Source organism: Vanessa tameamea, chromosome 15, assembly GCF_037043105.1.
Source record: "Vanessa tameamea isolate UH-Manoa-2023 chromosome 15, ilVanTame1 primary haplotype, whole genome shotgun sequence".
In the NCBI taxonomy this organism is placed as follows: domain Eukaryota; kingdom Metazoa; phylum Arthropoda; class Insecta; order Lepidoptera; family Nymphalidae; genus Vanessa; species Vanessa tameamea.
In genome coordinates, this window is record NC_087323.1 from 4496024 (window position 1) to 4521008 (window position 24985).

Consider the following 24985-nt stretch of genomic DNA (forward strand, 5'->3'; position numbering starts at 1 on the left):
GCTAATTTCTTTGTCTTTTTTTTCTTTCGTTCTCACATCATTTGTTTGTAATAAAATAAAAGTTTTATGACTGACAATGAAAATTAAACATTAGTAAAGCTTTTTTATGATATAGTGCGCAAATGGGCGACCTGATGGTAAGTGGTCAACACCGCCCATAGACAATGGTGCTGTACCAAATACATCCATTCCTTACATCGCCAATGCGCCACCAACCTTGGGAACCAAGATGTTATATCCCCTGTGACTGTACGCTGGCTCACTCATCCTTCAAACCGGAACACTATAATACTGAGTACTGCTGTCTGGCGGTTCAATATCTGATGAATGGATGGTACCTACCCAGATGGGCTTACACAAAGCCCTACCGCCAAATAAACATCAGACTGTATCGTATCTTTTTTGTAGTTCTCAAAACACAGTTAGTGCATATAATATGCACTAACTGTGTTTTGAGATGAATGAAAATACTTATGAAGGTTATATTAATTGTTAAAATAAAAACGGCACTGTCGTTTCTTAACAAGACGAGCTATGGCTGTGACCTGGTATGCGTTCTTCCTACTCGTGGACGAAACGTTGTTCGAGGAAGAGCATATAATTCTTTCCGGTTCCCAGAATACTACATTTGATATATTTCATCCGGGGTATAAATTTTATCACTAGGACAAGTTTTAATCAAATCAAACTAGTGGATTCCATGTGATGCGTTGACGGACAGAAGAATATATCACGTAGGCATACTATTTCAGTGTTAGACTCTTCATGCCTGTAAACTGGCTCATTTATTAAAATCGGAACACGAAGTGTTGTTACTTGATTATATAATAATTGCTGATTTTTGACCTTTGCATGATGATGGGCGGTCCCTACCCATTAATTTAATTTTACCCACAGTCGGGTATACACAGAGCGTTGTCTCCGAATACTTTATGTTACTAATAAATGTTTTTTTACAGCGATGTTGAACCAAGCTCTAAGATATCGCAAAAAATAAAAAAACCTGACTTAAAACTACGATGTTAAATTGTCGCGTATTTGAGCGAACTTTTTTACATTTCTTTGAACGTTTTAATTTATGAATTTTACTTTTTTATATGATTATATGAAGCATTCGTATTTTAATTTTAATTATAAATTAAATAGGATGTAACCACATATATTCCTAATAAAAAATTGTATGCTATTTATTTTTTAAATAAGCCTTAGTCTTGAAGACAAAACGTTGCAGTATCAATTGCTATTGTGTGTTTCAACAGATTTTCTTTTATTTGAAACAAATTAGGAAATAAAAGTAGAAAACAAAAACATTGTTCAAAGAATGCAAATTAAATTTGAACTTTGACTGTGCAAATAAATGAATAAATAAAAATAGTGTAGCATTTGGCGTAGTAATAGCTACTTATTTTAATATCGAGGTTATTTGAATTATAAATAAAAATGTCTTAACTTTGAGATTTATATATTTTTTTTAACTAAAATAAGTCGTAATGGCTCTTTGTCATGACCTGTATATATATTTAGTTTTTAAATTTTTAATTTACATAAAAGAGATTTTTCGTCTTTAAAATAATAAAATATTTTTTAGAATTCATTTAGAATGTAATAAAAAACATGCATAAGTATAGCAGGGTCGCAGCAAAATGGTAATTCTAAATTAGGCAATCTACATGTTTTATGTTTGCACAAAGTAACATAGGATCTCTTTTAGACGATCGGATTGTTTTTTTTTGTATCATAACTCTTTTCTCTACATAGCGTTTTACGCGTCGGTGCCTTTTTTTAATGCTTTATTTTTGTCATATTTGTTCATAAAGGTCATTTAATGGCTCTCTCTTTTTCTCCAATGAAATACATTTACATTCTAAGTATACAACGATATTTAATATAGCTACTAATTTATTTTTAACATTTTTTTTTCTTTTTTATTAATGTTAACACAAAGTGTGGTGCATCCGTAGTCCCTCCTTAAATTATGTTAGGCTGCTCTGTGACGAATCCTTGAATTATAATCTACGCTAATAAGTAAGAATAGTTTTTTTTTGCATTACAAAAGCGAAAAGTACCCCTGAACATACATTTCAATACATAAAACTAACAAAAATACCAGAAGACGCAACGCGTTTCGGAGAAGGTTGTTGTGTGTAATATCATATAAGTAACTGCGCTTCCTAGTTTTACCCGCTTTAAATCTATACTAATATTATAAAGGCGAAAATCACTCTGTCTGTTCCCTCAAGCTTAAACAGCTAAACCGATTTAGATGAAATTTGGTATAAAGGTAGTTTGAGTACCGGGACATAGGTTACTTTTTTTTAATCACTCCTGGAGATGGCATGACTCCACTCCATCAGATGGTAAGTGGTAGTGGAGTCCAACCGCGGAAACGGCCAGTACAGTCAGGAAGAATGAACTGCACAAGCCATCATCACCATGCCAGCCCACATGATGCCTCTTCACGCCTCGTTTGTGGGAACCCAGGTTATATGAGGAGGAGAACATCAATTTTTTGACGGAGCAATAATGAACTAAAATTTTTTTTCGTACGTGATTGAAATGATGTCACAGTTAGACGGTGACATTGAGAACCAGCACGCTTAGACTTTTGAAGGTAATGGGAATAAGAAATTTCTCGGAACACTCACCGTGATAGATAGTCTTAGAAAGCGCTTAGCGCCGCTATGTATCTAAATTAACAAATCTTTAAAGAAAATGTTCTGCCTGCGTAGCCAGTGAGTTTCTTAGCGGCATTTCCAAGGAAAATATACCTACTGAACTAATGGTAAAAGTGCCAGTCAGATCGTAGTTGAATTTAGTATTTTTTTACTAATGGATTGTTTATAAATAATAACACCTCTTGGTTTCGATTGAAAATAACTATTTTTAATAAAGCAGATTTCATGAATAAGTAGGCCACGTGAAGTAAACATTTTGAAAATAGTACATTAAAATAAAACCTTTTATTAAATTAATTAATAATGAAATTCAATCCGATTGTCGGACATTGTGTAAACCAATCGTATGTATGTGTGTCCCCAGCCTTAGTAGAATTAATTCAAGTAACCCAACCCTTACGTACTGCAGACCGGATGTCTTTTGTGCCTAGCTTTTATTGCTATTACATGAAAATACGCGGCATGAAGTGTCGGCGGTATTGTGAGTGCTTTTAATAAGAAACTAAAGGGTTTGAAACAAAGGTTTAAATGTACTGAATAATGAATACTACATTTAGTTGTAAATGTACTCACGTATGCGTGTACTTCATAGAAATAAAAAACATATGACAAAACAATATTATATTAAAATTTAAAAGCGATTTTTAAGCATACCCCACACTGGTTTGTTTTATAATGACATAAAATTTTTAGATATAGAATGCCATATATATATTTTATACATGTAAGTAATTACAAGAAGTCGTTTACATTTTTTTTTGTAAGGCAATATTTAACAATATCTAAAATAAAATGAAAACGCGTGCAATATATATATAATGACCAAAGAAGTCACAATTTAAAATGTGTTTTTTATTTTACGAATTTTTTCATATATTTTTTTATAAACAATTTAATAAAATTCTTAGTACCGATATTAAAATACATATAATACACAGATATAGATACTTACTTAGACAGTTCGCTCTGTTGGACATTAGAAGTTATGTCATCTGTGAAATTAAGAAGATCTGCGTCGGCCATTTTGAATACCTAGAAAGAAAGAAAAAGATATTTTGTTATAATAATAAAACTAATCAAATGCATTATATTATGTAAATAAAACATAAAAAGAGAAATACCACTTAAAATAACATCTCTGCAAGAAGGATTGCTTAATATGCATAATAAAATCCAGCCACGATAGATTCAATTTAAAGTTTGAATAGTTTAATATCTAGCTCATTACTTTAATACAACTTTACATCTGTCGGTGACATCATCTGGGGTTACCAGGACAATTTATTGTAACCTCCACAATTAGGATCAAGAGTAAATTCAACTGAATTCAAGAGGTCTTATCTATAACTTGTTTTTACTTGTTTTGATATGCATGCATGATAAATTTTTTTTTCTACGAATTATATATTTTTAAAAATCGAACGCAATTAACTTTTCAAATTGAGTTATATTTTATCTGTAACGTTATAGAATACTTTTTTGGGTTATATTTTTTATTTATGTTCAATTTATTATCCTTTAATTCTAAACTAATGAAAGTAAGTAGATTTACAGAAGGAAAAAGATTTATTAGAATTTTCGACACTCCATCGAATATTTTACCGAATTCGAATAATCGCTAAATCTGATATTAATCGCTAAATATTCAAATTCAACATAGTCATTATTAAATAAATGTTTTTTTTTTATTTTTATTTAAAATGTTGGAGCAACATAATAAATACAGTAGGAAGATTTTTACGACTTGGATACTGATTATAACTGGCTATTTTGCTTTTTATCAGTTTGGTTACGGTTAGTTCTTAACAACAGGCGTGACAATTAGTTTGATGCCAAATATCCTTTCTATACGCTAAGACGATGACTCAAAATTTGACAGGATGCTCGAATAAGGAATAGACTACTGCATAACCTTATAATGTATAATGTACGATGCCAGGATACGAAGACTTTGTCATAGGTGAATGGACTTTTAATAACCTATAATCAACACACTAAATGACTCTTATTTCTTTGTTGTTGGTAGATACATAATAATTGTGTTTAGATAATTTATCTATATAAATTAATTGGTGGAAAAGAGTAACAAGTGAGTTTCTTGTAGGTATTTCTCGTTTAAATTTAAATTCCAAACCAGTGGCAACTTTAAATTTATCATTGCTTGTGAGAGTCTACTTGAATAAAGTATATTTTGTCACCATAAATCATACATAGAAATTACATGAAGCGTTACAAACAATCATGAATCACGAATTTGCATTTTTATGAATAAGAAATTAAGTTAATTATAACATAAATTAATGACTTTGATCGCGAAAGTGCTATAACATTGAAATTATTATAACCGGATAAAATTATAAGCACATTTACCTTAATTTAATGTCGTTAAGACAGAATCGTTGCTATAATTTCTGATTATTATTACAATTATGATGTTATTAATCAGAAAATATTTTTCGGCAATTTTCATTAGGAAATTAGTTTTCTCTTCCATTTTCTTAGGACGTAGAATGAGAATGAGAACATTTATAATTATTAATTGTAGTATGATTATTGATTGGCTAATAATAATTGCAATATTTATATATAAATAACAGCCTGCAAATATACCAAAGAATCGGTAGGATCCTCTCCATTTGAGGAGAAGATTTCGAACTTATTCCACCACGAGACTCCAGTGGATAAACATATGGCAAATTTTCATCCGACCCGTGCAAGTTACCTCAGGACGTTTTTCTTGATCGCCGAGCACGGGATGAATAATAAAAACAAATTAAGATTATAGAAACTGTGTAACTGGGAATCTTTGATAAATAATGTTCACTTATAAAAAATCAAACAAATTCTTATTAAGAATGTGCTCGAATACAAGGTACATTTGAATGGTTTTACAATAATTACCATTCAATCCGTTAGCTCCCGTATCATGCCACTCCTTGCTTTGCCTCACTGAACCTATACAATCCTTCCGTGTCAATGACCACAGTATAATAAGGTTCAATTATCTAAATTGAAACTCACAGATTATACAATAGACAATCTGTAGGTTGACAAACAGCTACATGATCTAACGCTAGACCATCTATTGTGTAGTCCAGATAAAAGTAATGGGTGCGTTTGATTTAGATAGACAGAAATAAATGTTTGTGCCATTTTAAAATTAGTGGAAAAAAAAACTAGTTGTCCCGACTTGAAGAATTGTTGCAAACAAATCTAGTTGAAAGGTTAAAATGAGAGATTTATTTTTTAAAAAAGACCCTGTGACCCGGTCGCAGCACCACCGGTTCTGATCTATGTACACATAAAAATATTCAAAATCGATTCAGCTTTTCATGAGGAGTTCAGGGACATCTTAGATTGCTTATGTACGCCTTAATTCTGAGTAGCAAAAATGCTTAGCTGAAATACTCAATAGGTACCTATGTAACATATGTAATGTATGTATGTTAAATAAAATGATCGTTTATTTTTAAATAAATATACACGCATAAAATGTCTAACTTTTGGGCACAACAAGGACAATTTATATTCATAGAGAAATTCACAGTTTTGATGTATCGATTTTATATTTGAATTGAAATTAAATACTTATTTAATGGTATTTCCGTACGTGTGCATTATGATATATTCTAAATCTTAATAATTCCATGTCATGAATGAAAACAAAAAATCAATTACCAATTACGTTTCGATAAAAATCGTTATCATATATTATATGTACAAATTATAGGAACTTTAAATACGTATGCTGATTAGGGCGCGATTCTCGTCTTATAAAGTAGGTACGTTCACAGCATATTCCACCCCACTCTTATAGTGGGATTGGCAGGAAAAATGCAGAATGGTACCCAAAACGTGCATATTTTCTCATTTTCTTCTAGTACATATTTCAATGAAATACACTGAGAAGAGGCCTTAGAAACTCGCGAAGAGGTCACACATGGCAAGAACTAAGGAGATTCTGGATTACAATCTCAAAATGGCGATCCATGAGCACCAGATTATGGACAAACTGGCCAAATACCATCCAGACTAGCTGAATCCCACGTTGTCAAATTCTAATCGGGACATAACGTGGATGGTAACAGATGAACTAGGCGAAGTTGTATATTGTTACAACACTTGTTTTAACTACGGAACCCTACAAATACTGGTCCTTGTGTGACCTATTTACAATGAATGAGTTTACAGACCTGTTTCGTAAAATGGATTGTCAGGGTTCACATAAGACTTTGATCCCCTTTAACAAATTAATTTTGTACTCCGAAATATACCTAAATTATTTATTATTACTTTATACTCCATAGCAATATCGGAATGCTATGAACAGAATTATTGAAGCCCGAAACCACAGTACGAATGCCTAAAATAAAAATGTTTTATATTAAATATCGAAAAAGTAAAATATGATTGGCCTGACAAAAACAGGAATTTCGATTTAATATTTTGTTTTAATTTCTTCGCTTCATATATACGAATTGTGTTCCAAATTTAAAATATTTTTAAATTTTAATTTATTATAAATATCATATTTTATTGTAAAATCTATATGAGTATATAAGAGAAGGCGTTAAATTATTTATTTACAATTTATAAATACGCAAAGTATAAAATGTTTATTTAAATACAACAATTTTGTTACTATGATATTATTTAATAACATAATGTTTCGTTTAGGTCGCCAGTCTAGCCAGACTAATTTCAACGCTATATGACAGTATGTATATCAGATGACCTCAAGACAGAATTTAAACGACGCTTAAGCATGTTCTATGTTTGGTTAGATTTATGTCATATGATTATCTTGGTAGATATTAAAAAAAATGTAGTTCGTAGATTATATATCCATTCATATTATAAAACTAATTACCAGTTCAGAAATTCTGAGTAGCAGCCCGGAATCTGGAAGATGGCAGTGTTTACACTACCGTCCCTTGGAAAATATGCAAAGAGTGCGCACCATTTTACAGAATTCAGTTCAAGTGCTTTACAATAAATTTTAAATAATATATCGAAATTATTAGATTTTTCTAATAGACTTGGACTTTTCTTGACTGTACAAGTTAAGGAATAGCCCTAAGAAAAAAGTACAAACACTCGTATTTATTTGTCTACATATACAGTAATATGATTGTTGTGGCATTTATTTGCACGAAGTAACTGACATGTGTACTTATTGCTATTCATTCTTTTCCTTTTTATGGTAAATTTTATTTCCATTTTTTAAATTGTTGATTTTAAGGAACTAAGGCCTAACAAAAATATGATTACATTAATTATTATTGGTCGAATTTTAAAGATAGTGTTGCGTACACTTATACAGTATACACTTATATAATACAGAACGTCATATCGCCAACTTTACCTAACTAATCATCCATAAGCCTAAACGACAAGTGTAAAGGAGAGGGATACATTTTTACTTATATTTATTTAAAGCTTTCAAAACTACTTCGTCATAGTTAACAAGAAATCCTTAACTAATATTATAAATGCTAAAGTAAGTTTGTTTATTTGTTTCGCTTCACGTCTACTAAATCAGCTATCAATATTTTTTCAAATTCCTGCAACGGTCCTAGCAGAACAGAAAAAAACAAGTGTAATATTTGATCCTCTATTTCCCTCAAATGTGGGCGAAAACTCTAAATTTATTTGACTAAAATGTGATTCAAGTATTCAACTAATTGAGCACACATATTGTAAAGACTTATTTGGATGTATGTGTAGGTAGGTGTTTGTCATAATACAGTATCGCATATTTATAATAGTAATATATTCCAAGGTGACTTTCAAAAAGTCCTATGAAGATCTATCTAGGTACCATATTTGATGTATCAGGAGGTATGACTCATTTAATATTGAGAATAAGTACTTTATGGATGGTCATCATTTTCATCATTTCAGTCGACTTTCTGCGTAAAAGAAACAAATATAACGATGTAAATTATTTTCTATTGATCTTCATGGAGATTTGTGATGCCACTTGGAGCAGAACAGACTATTTCCACACGAGTGAACAAGAAACAATCTAACGTCAAACGTTAAATGATAAAAATACCGCACAGTTTAAGCTAAAAATGAAGAAAAGTAATTGGAGCGATCCCACAGTTGTTTAAAGAACAATTAAAGGCACTTGTTGCTCAAGCTTGAGTCGGTTAAGAAATATTTAATGTTTTGGAAAAATCCACAAATGAAAACTTTTTACTAGAAACTCTTTTAAATTGCAGTGTTTATCTATTATTGACACGAGTAATAAAATTAAGGGGAATAATACCATTGTGTTTACTATTAATACAACGGCTTTATAACGAAAATATTTATGTGATACGGAAGTCCGTAAACTTTCAAAGCAAATAAAATGATTCATGTTTTAAGTATTTTGTATTGTACGAGTAAGGTACGTTACACAAAAGGTATTAATTGTTTTCGAAAAACAATACAAAACTGTGTTATTCTGGATCCAGTTTAAATGTGGGACGTTGTACTCGGATAAGATTACCAAGGATGGATAAAAGGAATTCATTTTTAGATTTTCGACATATTTTTTTAGGTCAAATATCACAAGATTTATTACTATTAACTATTGTTTCATATATTTGAAATTAAGACGTTTTAATATACTTTTTCTTTGTACTTCAGATTCGTTTGAGCCGTCGAAATACCAAGACATTGGAAGCATTCACAAAAAATGTCATCAATCAGAGATATTGGTGTTTTTATCATTAGAAAGCGTAGATCTGTCTTAAGGATTAATTACTTGATTATACAAGACAGAAAATAAATCAGAAAATGATTCGTTCATTCGAGGCATTGAGGGTCACGCGAGAGTCGTTAGGAGATTCGGGTCCACTTGAGATAATGAAAACCTATGTGCCAGAACTTATATTTAGCCATTTAAGTGGAAAAGTTTTTTCTTGCCTCGTGTAATTGAAGGCTATTTTTGCTAATATTCTAACAATTAACAGCAGCATCAGCAACGCAAGGGTCATAAGATCTTAGTTTTTTGACTCTAATATAAGAGATGGTTAATATTTCTTAGATTGCCTATGTTCTAATAATATTTAGATAAATACTTTGGTGTCAACATTGGAGACCCATTAAGTCTGTTATTTATTCAAAATATAGTGGTCTAATAACCTGGTATTGTAAGAAAAAAATTGGATTAAAATAATAAATGCGTTAGAGAATCCCTTTAATTGGGGAAGGTTGTGAACAATATTAAACATAGATGACAGCCAGGCCATAAATATCGACTCATTCGGCAGAGGTTTTAGGTTTTAGTTATTAAAATATTAAAGAGAGTTTTTTTTATGATATAAGTAGGTGGACAGGCTTTTGAGCCACCTGATGGTAAGTGGTCACCACCGCCCATAGATGAGGGCGCTGTAAGAAATATTAACCATTCCTTACATCACCAATGGGCCGCACACGTTGGGAATTAAGCTGTTATGTTCCCTCTGCCTGTATTTACACTAGCTCTCTCACCCTTCAAACCGGAACACAAAAATACTGAGTAGCGCTGTTTGGCGGTAGAATGTGATGACTGAGTGGTACCTAATCTGACGGGTTTGCATAAAACCACCAAGGAAATATATTTTGATTATTTAAATTCATAGAAAAACATGTAATGTTTCTTCTACATTCAATATATGTTCCGAGAATTAAGTTTATCAATAAAACAATATTCGAAACAGTTTTAAAAATTATAAAAAAATACTTTAGCAATTTATGTTCTTAAAATGGCTGTGATGTTTGTGACAATAGTTTTTACACCATATTTCAAAATATAATGGAAGCATTCACAATCTATATTTTACTATATCTCCGTTCTGACTTCATAAGGGTAAAAAAAGTAAAATACATATATATTTTTAATTCTTATGTTAAAAAAATATTCTAGAGTCCGATCGCAACGAATCTAATTTAAACTAATGACTGTGATAACACACAAAAAAATACATCAAATTCGGTCCAGCAGCTCAAGGTGAAGCAACGCGATCATAGAGCAAAAGTTGTCAAGCACTTAATTTTATCCGTTTGAGTACAAATTTTCTTTAAATACGCGACCTAAATCGGAAATCGTGGCATCGCGTTTTCAGCACTGCATGTGATGAGAATTGTTGTCACCAGGGATCTGACATTGTTCTCATTTCCAAACACGTCGAATTTAGGACAAGAACGAATAAATAAGATTAAAAAACGTATTTAAATATATTTGTACATTAACATTTAAATGTAATAATAGATTAAAAATAAAAGAACTAACTGTTTTTTTCTAAAAAAAACAAAAGTGAATCAATATTTGATAGACTGTTATCATCGAAAACAAGAACCAAAATATCAAATTGCTTTTGTAATAATAAATGTACAGTCAATTACTGATTTTTTTTTTAATTTTTATTAACAACAACCATTTAATAATCGGCTTCGGTGCAATGTTGTGTTTTGTAAGTGAAAAATTTGGTAGACTTAGGTACCAAACCAACGAGTCGTCAATGAACTATTGAACTAATTATTGAAGGACAAGTGATTTATGTTTACAATGTTTTTTTAACAAAAACTTTTAATGCCAACTTTTTAATTTAATGGAAACCTTTCTTGAAAAGAACACATGTAGTTTTTGAAATTGTTCATACGTTGACGTCACGTCACTTTTCCTCTTATAAAATACGAACAACATATTGGTTTTCTTTTTTAAATGCAAGTACAAAGATGTATGAAAGGAATATTTATATAATTCATAATGGAATAAATTCATGCTCTCCTGTAGCGTACAAGAAAACTATTTAAAGATCATATTTATTTCCAGAAAAATGTAAGCAGAGGAAGTGAAGTGATTACAATGTTATGTTGCTGCAACCTTTGTACTTGACGCTGCGCGTTACTTGATACAAATAGAACACAACCTGCTAAGAAAATAAAATTATTTCATATTTAATGAGGGATTCTTTGCTAAAGACATTCAATGAAAAATAATAGGTCTTTGATTGTATTATTTATCATAGGATTCAACTTGCAACTTGCAAGTGAAATTCCAATATTTATTTGAAATGTTTACAAAGTTAATAATTTGACAGATAAATAATAATATTCGTCCTGACGTCACATGCGTAATATTAAAATTAAATATTTATAAATAACACTATAATACAAGCTCCTTGGGAGAGAAAAAGCGCCCGAGATAAGTCGGATTCAAAGGTCGACAATGTCTATCTTCTCCATATATTAGATGGGCTACAAGAATATTTTGACATAACAACCTCGCATAACTATTTTCAAGGGAGAGAAGACACTTCTTACCCTCTTGAGTGGCTCCCAGCCAAAGGACAGAATAAACTCTTTGATCCCTTATAATATTAACGCATAAAATGTTTATTATGACAGATAGTTTTTACAGATCTTAAACATAACTTTTTTAACATAATAGTCTAAACCTAAAACAATATTCAATATATATAAATAAATTAATATACATAATATATCCCCCTAGAACTATAAACTATGATATGAAAGTATACATATATAATTCAGATTAGTACATTTCTTTGTGAATACGGAAGAAACAAAGACAATACAATTTTTTATTATCTTAGATAATATTTAAATACATACTATTTTCGTATATGAACATAATATTCTTATGTACACTTTTTTTTTCATAAATTTGACATAGTTATTATTGTAAGAATTGATAACATTAAGTGCTTAAATATATATACAAATATGAATTAAAAATAGTTACTGTATAAATCTTGACCGCGTGGAATGGTGGCAAATACTAGCAGCATTACTTGATTACATTTACTTGATTCTTATATTTATAGAGAAACAGGTAAATGCTATACGACGTGCTCAAATACAATAACACTGTGCTTATATAACTGCATTAAATAAGTGTATCGAATATATCATACGTATTTTTGTCCTAAATCTCAAATCAAACTCAAATATGTATCAAGACTGTCAAAATATAAAAGGAAGCGAGGCAAAGCAAATTTAAAAATAAATATATTTCTAAATTATTGGTCATTTCCATGCTCACTGCGTGTGGGCGTCAGTGACAATTCAAATTGTCTGAATCATACTCGTATCCTACGATCAGACGTCGGGAGCGATGCACCAGCAATTAACTTGTTTAACGCGACGTATGTTAAGTGGTTAAGCATTGTCTTTAATAAAGGAAACGCCTACGGTAGTCTGTTTTATTAAATATTTTTCATTTTTTATATTTTATGGCCCTTTATCACTCATTGGAAAAATTGAAAAATATTTGATATACCTTAACGGTCGCTTGTTACCGATTAAACAACGTCCAAAATATAATATACTTGTATTGTTGTTTGGGCTAAATGGTGGCAGCAAGAACAGCTGGCAGAGAGCATTACCACATATATATTTCATGTACCGTCCCACATCAAAATGGATCTGGATCATAATACAATATCTAATGGATCGTTATATATGTAATTTTTGTGCTTATAATAGATTAGACTTTGATTTCTTTATTAAGTATTATAATTATATTTTTTATAATAATACATGTGCTATTTAAATTTTATATTAATTTATTTGTAGCTGTCACTGTCATTCGTATACTGCGTACCCTCTAAGACGGTCACATAATCAACGTTGAACTGTAGAGGTCAATGTAAGTCTGTAAGCAGTGTTTGGCAAATAGAGTTATTTCAATTTCAAATTAATACAATTGAAAGCATTAATCATTCAACAATAAAAAAATACATAAAGTAAACAAAAGAAAGCAATTACTGAAGTTCACTTTCGATATTAAATAAGATGTATATATTCAGTATTGCGAATTCCAAAATAATTTACCGATTAAATACTAACCAATTTAAATGGAATATACCCTAACGTTTCCCGATTTTAGAAATTCTGCTATTTGATTAGCTTTCCCGAAACGGGTTCGTTACACACGAGTTAGCAGGTAATTACCCTTAATGTAACATGTCAGTAAATGCCCCACATACTGGCGTTCTTACTCCTTAAGAACATAGTTTGAAGTTTGTAATAACGTCAAATTCAGAATATTATGTTGCTCCAGAATTTTGTTCAACAGGTGCCGATTTTCTGCGCGGAGCATGAAATAAATATTAAGCACCTGGAAAGTTAGTGTCGCGTGGTGGGGCAGTGTAATATGAGTGCATACATATATATATATATATATATATATATATATATACAACTTGTGTTACACAATCATACTATCTTGGTTTATCAAAAACAATTGGGACTTTATAGTAAACGGGAAAAAGAAAAACATTCCACGGAATATTTAATTCTAATGGAAAAATCTAATTAAATTTTGATTTTCAATAAAATGAGGAAACACAGGAAAAAAATAATAAAATAAGAATATCTTTACGGTAAGGGTAAGGACCCTTTCGCAACCATTACCCTGACATTCAATAGGTGTTTAATTGAAGTACGGTGAATAATTTTGTTGGATGGTCAATACTTTTAGAAAACATTGTCAATACGATTTGATAAAATAACTAGGTAAGTTTCAAGATGTATTAAGAAATAATATAAACGTATATTGATTGTAAAATTCAAGGACGCTTCAAGGTATTTTTCGTTCAATAATTTTACTGTATATTGAATGACATCGTAAAGTATTCACTGCAAGACCAGACGGACAATTTTTATACTTCAGCCACTCCATTTTACCCGTATCAATTTTAATATTATATAGTTACGATGCCTGTGTTTTATACTGTCATAAACTTAAATTCATTACCTTTTTAATCTTTTGTAATCTGTTCAATTTAATTAAATCGTTTATTAAAACGTTTCAGTCGTCAAAAGTATATCGTTCGTTATTTACTGTTGTAACGACTGATGTCGGGATTTCAGTAATTGAAGTAACAACTTAATTTTTATTCTTAAAATGAATTAACAAATTTTACAGAGTACCATTTAACTTAGATGAAATAAGTCGATTACTTCAAGCTCATTTAGCTAAATAATGAAAATTGTCAATGACTGAGTTACATTTAGTTCTACAAATCATTTACATTTAGCTTGTACATATATATCGTCGAATATGACTTTAAATGACAATAAATACCTGTAGATTTATTCTATAACAATAAACTCGAATCTTACCGCAGAACACGACCGTGAAATGTCAGAAAGTGATATCCTACGGTGATTATAATAATTGCAGCATTTAAAGGACGCATGCTTTATAATAGCGTACCATAAGTCGGTTTTACACATGTCACGAGTGAGATAAGGAATGAGTTCTTACAGAATAGCATGTCGCATGGTATTTAAAATACTTCTAAAACCTGTCGTTATTTAAATGACTAATAGATTTCGTTGATATTATTTTGAAGGATTGGTCTAAAATGAATGAAAAATATTACATTAATTTATCTTTCAAATAAATTTTTGCTTTATGTAATATATACATACGTATTTGTAGTAGTTTTTTTTTTTAATATACTGAGTCATTCGTTGTGTAAACAATTCGAAATAAGTCACCTGATAAAATAGTTTTAATTTTAAATTTATGATATAATATTAATTTAATTGTAACCTTCTTGACCTTTGTTATGTCGTTGTGAACTTGGTAACAGTTTTTACCGATATTTTATCTCACCTTGGTGTGTTAAGGTCGTAACTGCCATCCTTTTACGAAACCTTTATAAAACTATCAACGTTTCATTAATAATAAGTTTCCTGTTGTTAATCTCACATTGAAAAGTTTAAAGTTGATTTACTACAGAAAATTGACAACCACTTTTTTGTAAATACGAGTTTGGTGGCAAACGATTTTGTTATTGTGACTATGTTGCGTAGAGGACCGTGTTTATGTTTTAGGTGTAACTCTAGGTCAAAATCTATATTTAAAATTAATTAGTAAAGGTTTTTCTGAAGAGAATAAGGTTTAAAATCGCTTAAAATTGCTTTTATGCGCATATATGTACATTATACACATCTGTCAGATATTGATCACACACAAACAGGTTTCGTCACGAAGTTTTCCTTTTAATTATGTAATAAGTACGCCGATCGGCAAATGTTCCTCTTGTTAAATGGTCACCACCCATAGACATTGGCGCTGTTAGAAATATTAATCATCCCTTACTTCGCCAATGTGCCACCTACCTTGGGAACTAAGATGTTATGTCCCTTGTGTAGTTGCACTGGCTCAGTCACTCTTCAAACCGGAACAAAATAATATCAAGTATTGCTGCTTGGCGACCGAATATCTGATTCTCATCTCTTTAACTGAATCCTGTAAAATTGCGATTTAAACCTAGTAAGTGTCAACTTGAATGTATATTTTTTAGCTTGATATAATTATACACCGATGTCTCTGGCAAACGTAAATGAAACCGTGATCTTAGTTTGTATCCGTTAACAAAGCCTTCAACATAACGATTAAGATGAGTCAGGTCTCGCAGAGAATGTGCTTGAGTCAACATTATCGGTGAATCAGGCGTCAAATGCAAAACGTGACAGTCTTAACTAATAATCGCTTGTTAGTTCAGCTACGATGATTTACATAATTATTGTCAAAAGTTAGACTATTATATAATCTCTATAATCTGGTTCTCGAGCCGATTGAAATTAATTTGCATAAATACATATTTATTTCATATTTTTTTAACTAAAATATATTAAAATAAAATTCAAAATGATGATAATTATTTAATTTTAATCGTAAATTATAGAAGTTTACAAAATTGAACGTAAAATGGAACACAAAACGAGATCAACAATGTAATAAAAATATTCATTCTATAAATGTAATTTCTAGTCGAATATATTGATTTGGTATTTATTCAAGCGTTGTTATTCACAGTAACACGACAATATCAAACAATTCGTCACGGCTTAGTGGTCGCCGCTCCATAATTAAAGCCATCGTTTGTATTGCCATTTGTGCGTCACGTGTTCACGGCGCGGGTGTACGAAGTACAGTCAGTCTCAGAAGTTAATATTCAAACAATACCGTTTAAATTATTACTTAAAGACAGATGCAGTTAAATTCTAATTAAGCTACTCGAAGATTTTGTTTTTAATTTCACGCAGACGACTGTACTGGCGACACTTTTTGTATCGCAACACGACTAGTATGCGTATTGTTTTAGTTTATTGCTCAACATGGTCACTTTGAAAGACTAGAAAGTTATTTTAACGCCGTAAATCGTTTAGAAACATGCTTCTTGAGCGAAAACTAGTCGCTTACAAACGGGCCGTATGTAACATTTATTAATAGTTACTTTGGAGGCTGACAATTTGATAACAATTGTGTGTAGCGTCTTCATAAAAAACTTATTCGGCAGATTATAGCACAAGGCCTCATCTAGCTGTTAGGTCAATAGTTCAATAGATTTGAAGATGTAAAGTTGTATAAAACATGCATTGCGAATGTTTCTAGTTATACTTAGCTAAGTAAAAATAATATATGAGTAATGAAGGAATTTACATAAAATCGTATTCATTTGTTTACGTAACTAATGTCCCTTCGTGATGTAAACAATAATTATGTGATGTAATTTATTTAATTTAACAACAACTACAATATCCTAAACGAAATTTGGTTAGAGCTGCTGATCTTTAAATTTCGCCCGATGTGAAAAAGCGCAGGAGATAAAAAGCTGTACTAGTACTTTCATAAAACTATTTGTGAGTCTTATAGTCTATTTGAACGGCAAGCTAAGACGAGTAGAGATCAGAAGGACTAGTGGTTTTGCCGCTAATTAATTATGAATTTCCTTACTTCGGCCTGCTACTAAAAATTCTTTAGCAGATAAATTATTTTTCTCCATCAGCTCATAAGAATTTAATAATTTAATGTTATTTTAATATAGTTTTTTCGATACTAGTTAGGTTATTGCCATTATTGGTTTTATTTATGTTTTTCATTTTCATAAATAAAAAGGCCATCGTTAATTATTTTATAATAGAACTAAGTTTAATTCAATTGTAATTTAAACTTCTAGAATTCATAATAATCGATTAGCGATATAATGATCCCATAATCTATTTTTTATTAAATACACATTTTAAAACAAAGAGTTTTAAATTTATAATTACTTCGTAATTAAACATTGCAGGTAATTTAAAGATACATTACACAAAATAATTCAGAAGCAATTAATAGTTTAAAATAAATTCTCTCTTTATCGTATTACTACAAAATTGTTTGATTAGTTTTAATGTTATGGGAATAAAAGGACATTGAACTTTGATAAGTTTTAATCGTTTTTAACTCACACGGGTGTTCCTTGTTATTTACATATATGTCGGTTTTATTAACTAATTATAATATTTTTAAAGTCATCATAATTCTCTAGTCCTTATTACATCCTATAATTATGATGGAGCTGTATTTCGTGACCAACCAGCCACCTGACATATGCGTTTGTTCGCTTTGGTTTCCCGTAACCATATAGATGGTCAACGAGCATAAAAAGTCGGTTATTGGCCTTGAGAAAGATTAAAATGAAATGGTATTATTCAATTCAGAAATGAATAAAATGCCATAACAGTTTTATCTATTAATATTTAGGGATTTTAACTTATTTAATACTAAACAGATTTAAGTCATTAGTGCTTACATAAACGAACCCATCTTTCGAAATTTTAAGTGTCTCCTATAGTATAAGTGATACACTTTTTTTATTACTATATATTTTAATACTAGTTGAAGCTGATATTTATATTTATAATATGGTTGCTATAGATATCGTATAAAGCTAAGAAATTTTTTGAGAAAGAAGTGACGGTCATAATATCTCATCCATTTATGTAAATCATTATGCAAGATCACAATGATGATATTGCAGTGAGATTATAAACATTCATGTTTCTTGTAAAACGAGTACTGCAATACGAAACCAACCGAGCAACGGGTGGTCGCTGTTAAAATATATTTAATAAATATTGAACAATTATAACCGATCACATTGTTTTTGAACGAATTGTAAATGTAAAAAGTTAACATTACTTCATTTAAAAACATAAAAGAGTAATATAACTTTTCTGAACGTATTTTTTTGGATGATCGGGTCTCACTGAATGTGAAATTTTAAGTTCGTTAATTGTCAAAGGGTCTATCGCGTCATCAAAAATCTATTTTGCGAACATTAAATATAATATTTTATTAAACATTCTATTTTATTCGTTCCGTGAATTTTTATGTTCGGTTAGTAAATCGCCGATATTTTTTTCATTTTTACTTTGAAAGATGAATTTAATGATACTACTATATAAATCGGTATCATGCAAAATAAAAATAGTTTATACGGTTAATGTCGACACCTTGAAGCATTTGATAAATAAACCATTTAATACTAAATTAACTAATTTATAAATTGCCACTAAACTTTAGATGTGAATTGCAATTTGTGGAAGTGGAACACGTAATATCCAGGCAGGTAAATTAAGATGTCAGCTTCCCTAAAGAATAGGTTCCGTTACAAATTGCTACAAACCTTCCTCGCACCCCTCGCAAAATATATTGAAATCAAAATCGGAACCGTGAATGAAATATATAAAAAGGAGGTATTTAATGTGAAAGTGGACGTTAATACAAATAATCTTCAGGATATGCGTCAAATATCTTAGAATTATTTACCATATTTGAGGTTATATGATATATTATGAAGTAATTTACTTTATCAAAACTATGTAAATGTTTGATTGTATGGTAATGAGTTATCGTTTAACATTTAAATTATGTTTATGAATCCATCATGCCATCGCTGTTTACGTAGCTTAGAATTATTTGATAATTATACAAGATTCAAGTTCTAAGTTCGACTGTATGAATTTTTTTATCCCAATACTTGCCGTCAAAATGTAAACCATAATTGTCACAAAACCAGAATCATATAAGATTTTTTTAATGATATATGTGCTTAACTATAGAACGGGTAAATAGGCCGGCTGATGGTATGTGGTTACTGACATTGGTGCTATAAGAAAAAATTACCATTCCTTACATTGCTGATTCGACACCAAACCGGAGCTAAGATGTTATATCCCTTGTGCATAGTTACAGTGGTTCACTTACCATTTAAACTAGAAAACAAATGCTACGTATTGCTGTTTGGTGTCCGACGAATTTTTCCGGTGAAAATCGACAGAAAACTTCAAATTTTCTAGCTATATTCAGAGCATTTGTTTTCCCGAGAGAATTTTTTTTCCCGAGATATTATCCAAATGGCAAAGTATAGTAATAATACGTAAATAACTACAAATTGAGTGTAGTTTAGGCAGAGAGGAATAACGCTTTCTCAATTTTGGTAAATTATTCCGTAGAGTATGTGAGTGGTAAAATCTAAGGTAGGGGACCACGAACCTATCAGGAAAAGCATTCTCAAGGAAGATTAATGTCCGGCAGCTTCCAGGAAGAGGTATTCACATTATTTATTTTATGCAGGTTATACACCACCGCCAAAATGGGACATAGGCAAGAAAATTGTGATGATGATGAACGATGATAAAATGTGCGGAGGAAAAACATCGCATATTCATTTTGAATACACTTCACGGCAAGTTGATAAAGTAGATTTTTATTATTAAACATGGACTCTTGTTATATGCAACAGTAGATGAGTAACCTTGTGTTTTAATATTATAATTCATGTATCTCATATAAATGTTAAGAAGGTACATTATTTATCTTTATGTTAGTATATAATAAATTGTCTACGTTTAATTTTATTCAGGTTCATTTAATTTTATTAAGGTTTTATTTTAATATAACAATATTTCATTGTAGGCACTATAATTTATATGTTAGTACTATTAATAAATATTTTTTTATACAAATTGATTTATAATTGGTTTGATGATGCGGTCCTTGATAAATAATAACGACAGAACCAAAACAACTGTCTTAGAACATTGCCGAAGTGTTTGGGAAAGCTTCAGAGGAACCGACATATGCTCTCGCCTTGTTGGATCAATGCGACAGCGACTACAAGCTATGATTGATACGAATGGCAGATATACTCGTTTTTAATAATATAAATAAGATTTGTTTAAATGAATAAATTTTACCATAATTACTATTTATTTTTACTATTTTAGTTACTACTTCCGTCCTGCGGTTTCACCCGCGTTCCCGAAAGATTTTATGTTTTCCCGGGATAAAAAGTGTCCAATATGTTATTCCATTATATATTCTATCTGTGTGTAAAATTTTATCCCAATCCGATCAGTAATTATTACGTGAAACAACAAACATCCATCCATACCTATAAAAATCAGCCAGATCCATACACACAAACTTTCGCGTTTATAATATTAGTAGGAAATAGGATTACTACTATGCATTCTCTTTCATAAGAGACAAAGATAATGTCCTAATCTCCGATGTTACACGAGCATTCACGAAGGGCTATGTATGAGGTTTCGTGAAAAGTTGGTAATTGTCATCCCGTTTGACGGCTTCTTCTTGGTATTATTATAGCTTTTAAACGCTATTATACTCTTTGCTAGATGCAACTTATAATGACATTGCGACGCATTATGTCATACTCAATCGGTAAAGCAGGTTATCGCTCATACTATGCACACGAAAATAGATCTTAAGGTGACGAACCTTTTCTTACCCCGACTGTACATAGACGTATTGACGTGGGGTTCAACAATACGTAACTTATTAATTTTTCAGTCTTTTGAGTTATTACAAAATTTAGAACATCAAAAAATAATTTGTCCCGATCCATCAATGCACAGTAAAATTAGGTAAGTCTAGGAAGCTGAAATTAGCAGCACAGATTTATTTTATAACGGAAGCATCCAGCATTAACAAGACAGGTATTTTCGAAATTTCAACCTTAAGTGTTGGAAATAGGGTCAGTTAGTATAAATTTTACTCGTACAGGTAGGACCGGAAGGCACTGCTCGTATTATCAGGAATAATTATCACGAGCCCCAAAGTTTTAGTTCAAAATTTGGGTATAACTTAAAATTCTGTTGCAAGATTTGACACACACGTACTAACAGGTAAAGTCAATAAAGGCTTGTAAAATCGGGTCACTATCACATTGAGTCATCGAAAGTGAACGTTATAAATATACGTTGCTTACGAGACGACGCCGATACGACACTCTAATGACAACTGCGTTTTAACTTCCGCGTTAAGTTTAGTGATTAGCTTGTACGGCTGGAGAAATTGTAATGAGATTGTTTGTTAAGAATTGTCCGTGATGGATTTTAAAATGGAAGAGTGCGCTTGCGCAATTGCGCACATCATTATATTTTCTACGCATTTATTTAACCTTTGAAATTCGATTACGAGGACTTCAAATAATTAAATTAAGACTTCAATTATAGCGTTGAAGTCTTAATTTATTAAACTACGAGATAAGTATTTATATCGCCTAATCTAACTTCTCGTAATTGTGAAAAACAACATTGGTAAATGATATTATTAACTAACCAAGTTTAGTAATTTTCGAAATATTTTAAAAAGAATACGGTTTCCATAATCTACAATGAAACCGGAGCTGTATTAATAATACTATAAATACTAATAATATTTAGTAGTAATTTGCAAAACCTGTTGCTCGTACATTATATAGTATGACCAATATTTTTAATGTCAATAAAACCACGTCAGCTTACGCTAAAGGTGAGTAATAAAAAAAATATTTGTGACTAATCTCATACGTAACAGATCACAGTTATTCCGACTTAATTCAATGATCGGATTTTGCTTCTGGTTACATTATTTACTTGTAAATATGATATCAAAATGCATCACTTATAGAACGATGACGTGCTTGAGGTTATATAATTTACCTATTATTTATTACACCACATATGTTTGAGTAGTTGTTGTTTGAGCAGGGATAAGTTAAACAATGCTGTCTTCTTCTTTTGAATGTCAAATCAATAAAAGCAGAAAGAGAAAAAATTGTGTGTGTGAAATGGCTTCATTTGAAGTACATTCCAATGGCTGATCTTGTGAATTTTAGCCGAAAAAAAAAACACTTATTTATCGGGTTCTTAATTAATTTTTATGATACATCTTTTGCTCGACGGTGAAGAAAGCCATCACGGGGAATACCCACGTGTCGGATGGAATTCTATCACATGTATTCACTAATATTGGACCATTGTGCTGGAATAACCTCCGATTACGTTCTAAAAGGTACTCGGCTTTAGCCCATTGGTACATTTTTAGGCTATTACTTTTCCTTTTACATTTGTTTTTGAGTAAATACCAATGAATATACATAACATTTTTTTTATTAATTTCAGTATATTCATAATTAAAACTTGCGTCCAGTATATGCGGTTGCATGTTGAGTTAGCTGACAATTAAGACTAATTGGGTTCATTTGGGGGGCACAGTCCATTCAATGCGGGCCATGCGACAATTACACATGATACATTTAACCGATGACACGATATCGTGACCAGTCTTATTTTGTGCAGGCAACGTTTTTACGTATGGCAACATTTTCTTATTTAATATAAATCATTTTTACAATGGAGCTGTAACTTTATTTTAATATTTCGAGGAACTATAGCTACTAATTAATTAATCTATTTACTAAATTGTAAAAACTACGAGTAATTACAAACGATCTTAAAACTAACTGTGAATATACTCCAAAAGGATTTGTCCTTTTGGAATATATTCACAAATACGTGTATTGCAATAGCAGATTCGATGCGATTTGATAAAATATCAGCTTTATTATTTTAGCAACGTTGTCGATATTCGCCATTTATTTACGAATACATAAAATTATTATTATTTTAGATCTTGACCAATTATGTCATATTAATACAAGGTAAAAAAAAATGTACTTACAATAGGCTATATACACCAGTGATATAGGCGTTTGCACATCAACTCAGCCAAATAGTGTTTTTCGATCAATTGTTCAAATAGATTTGGTTAAGTATATTTCAGTAGCTAAGACAGACAGATTTCAACAAAGTTACTAAGCGTTTCTTCCAATCGAACTGCCATTTATTTTCCAACTTTTCCTCTTAACGAAGATAATTTAGAAACATACTTTTATAGTTTGTTTGTTTCACCCAAAAATATTTGTATGGCTTATACTACTACGATATTCAGGATTGTAACTTTGAGATCATATTTTCGTTTGGTAACAATCATCGTACGAAAGTATTGAGGTTCTTGGTGTTGCTATATTGGAATAACAAATTTCGAAAAGAAACGACTAGACATTCGTGCCAAATAAAAGATGATAAATAAGAAAATTGTATGTAATGTTCGAGGGTCATATGAACTACGCGAATAACTCAGAAAATAGTTAATATATTATCATAATTATGACCGGCATAATACTATTCAATTTCTTCTAACTTTGTATACGATCAGGATTTAGTAGACAATTTTTTATTCACCAAAAGCAAAGTATAAGTTTAAAAAATATTGCTCTTTATTTTGTAGATATACAACCTGAATTGGGAGGGAAGGCTAATGTAATTACAGATACAAGGCATATAACATTTTAGATCTGATAATTGTGAAACGTGTTTTATATTTATTGCAGTACTAATGTCTATGTAGCCACTTACAATCTAGTGGTAGATTGAGTCATCTTTCTTCCTGGATTCAAAGATTCTTACGTCACAGGGTTTTCGAACAAAACAGTAACAAGTTATAGTTATTTTATAATTAATTTAAATTGATGTTTATTAATACTAATTAGAACTGATAGCAACTCTTCAAATAGAAACTATTTGACTTACGTAATTTTGACTCATTTTATATCTCGTATACAAAACATCTTTGTACTTCACCTCACATAACGTCATGTAACAAAGCTTCCTTAGAATTTATACAAATGCCTTTTAAAGATCGCATAACAGTTTAATATTATCATAACAACGTAAACTGATGTCTGTTATCTATGTGCGGTCACTTAATTGTTTTTTAGCCTTTTTGGTCCTTAATGAGTGTGATATAAGACTTAAAATAGGTGTTGTGAACATTTGAGAATATATTACATTCTATTGATTTACGTTTTTCAATGTAGTTGTTATTATATTCATATTAAATTATTTTAAAATATCAAACATTCGCATATAAAGGGTATATTGACACTAATATAATAGCCTGGGGGTAATTTAAATTCATGATGAGTCGGTTTCGAATGGATAAATTAATTAATTATCAATTAAATTATATTCGGTTTGGATTTAATTTACGTCTATTCATCTGCATTTAGGTAAAATAAATCATCACTATTCCTTACATATTTTATTGTACATTTTATATTATATAAAAATATTGAATTATTTAAAAAATATTATCATTATCCGTGTAAAATTAC

At 30.5% G+C, this 24985-nt stretch overlaps 1 protein-coding gene across 2 annotated transcripts in view; it reads right to left on the bottom strand.

Annotated features, from left to right (window-relative positions):
• LOC113399130 (G-protein coupled receptor moody) overlaps positions 1-24985 on the bottom strand; it is a 48547-nt gene that overhangs the window by 11512 nt on the left and 12050 nt on the right. For both annotated transcript variants that reach the window (XM_064217104.1, XM_064217103.1), the window contains exon 2: positions 3628-3707. In XM_064217104.1, the coding sequence (XP_064073174.1) occupies positions 3628-3698 (71 nt within the window). In that variant the 5' untranslated portion in view covers positions 3699-3707. The remainder of the gene's footprint in view (positions 1-3627; positions 3708-24985) is intronic.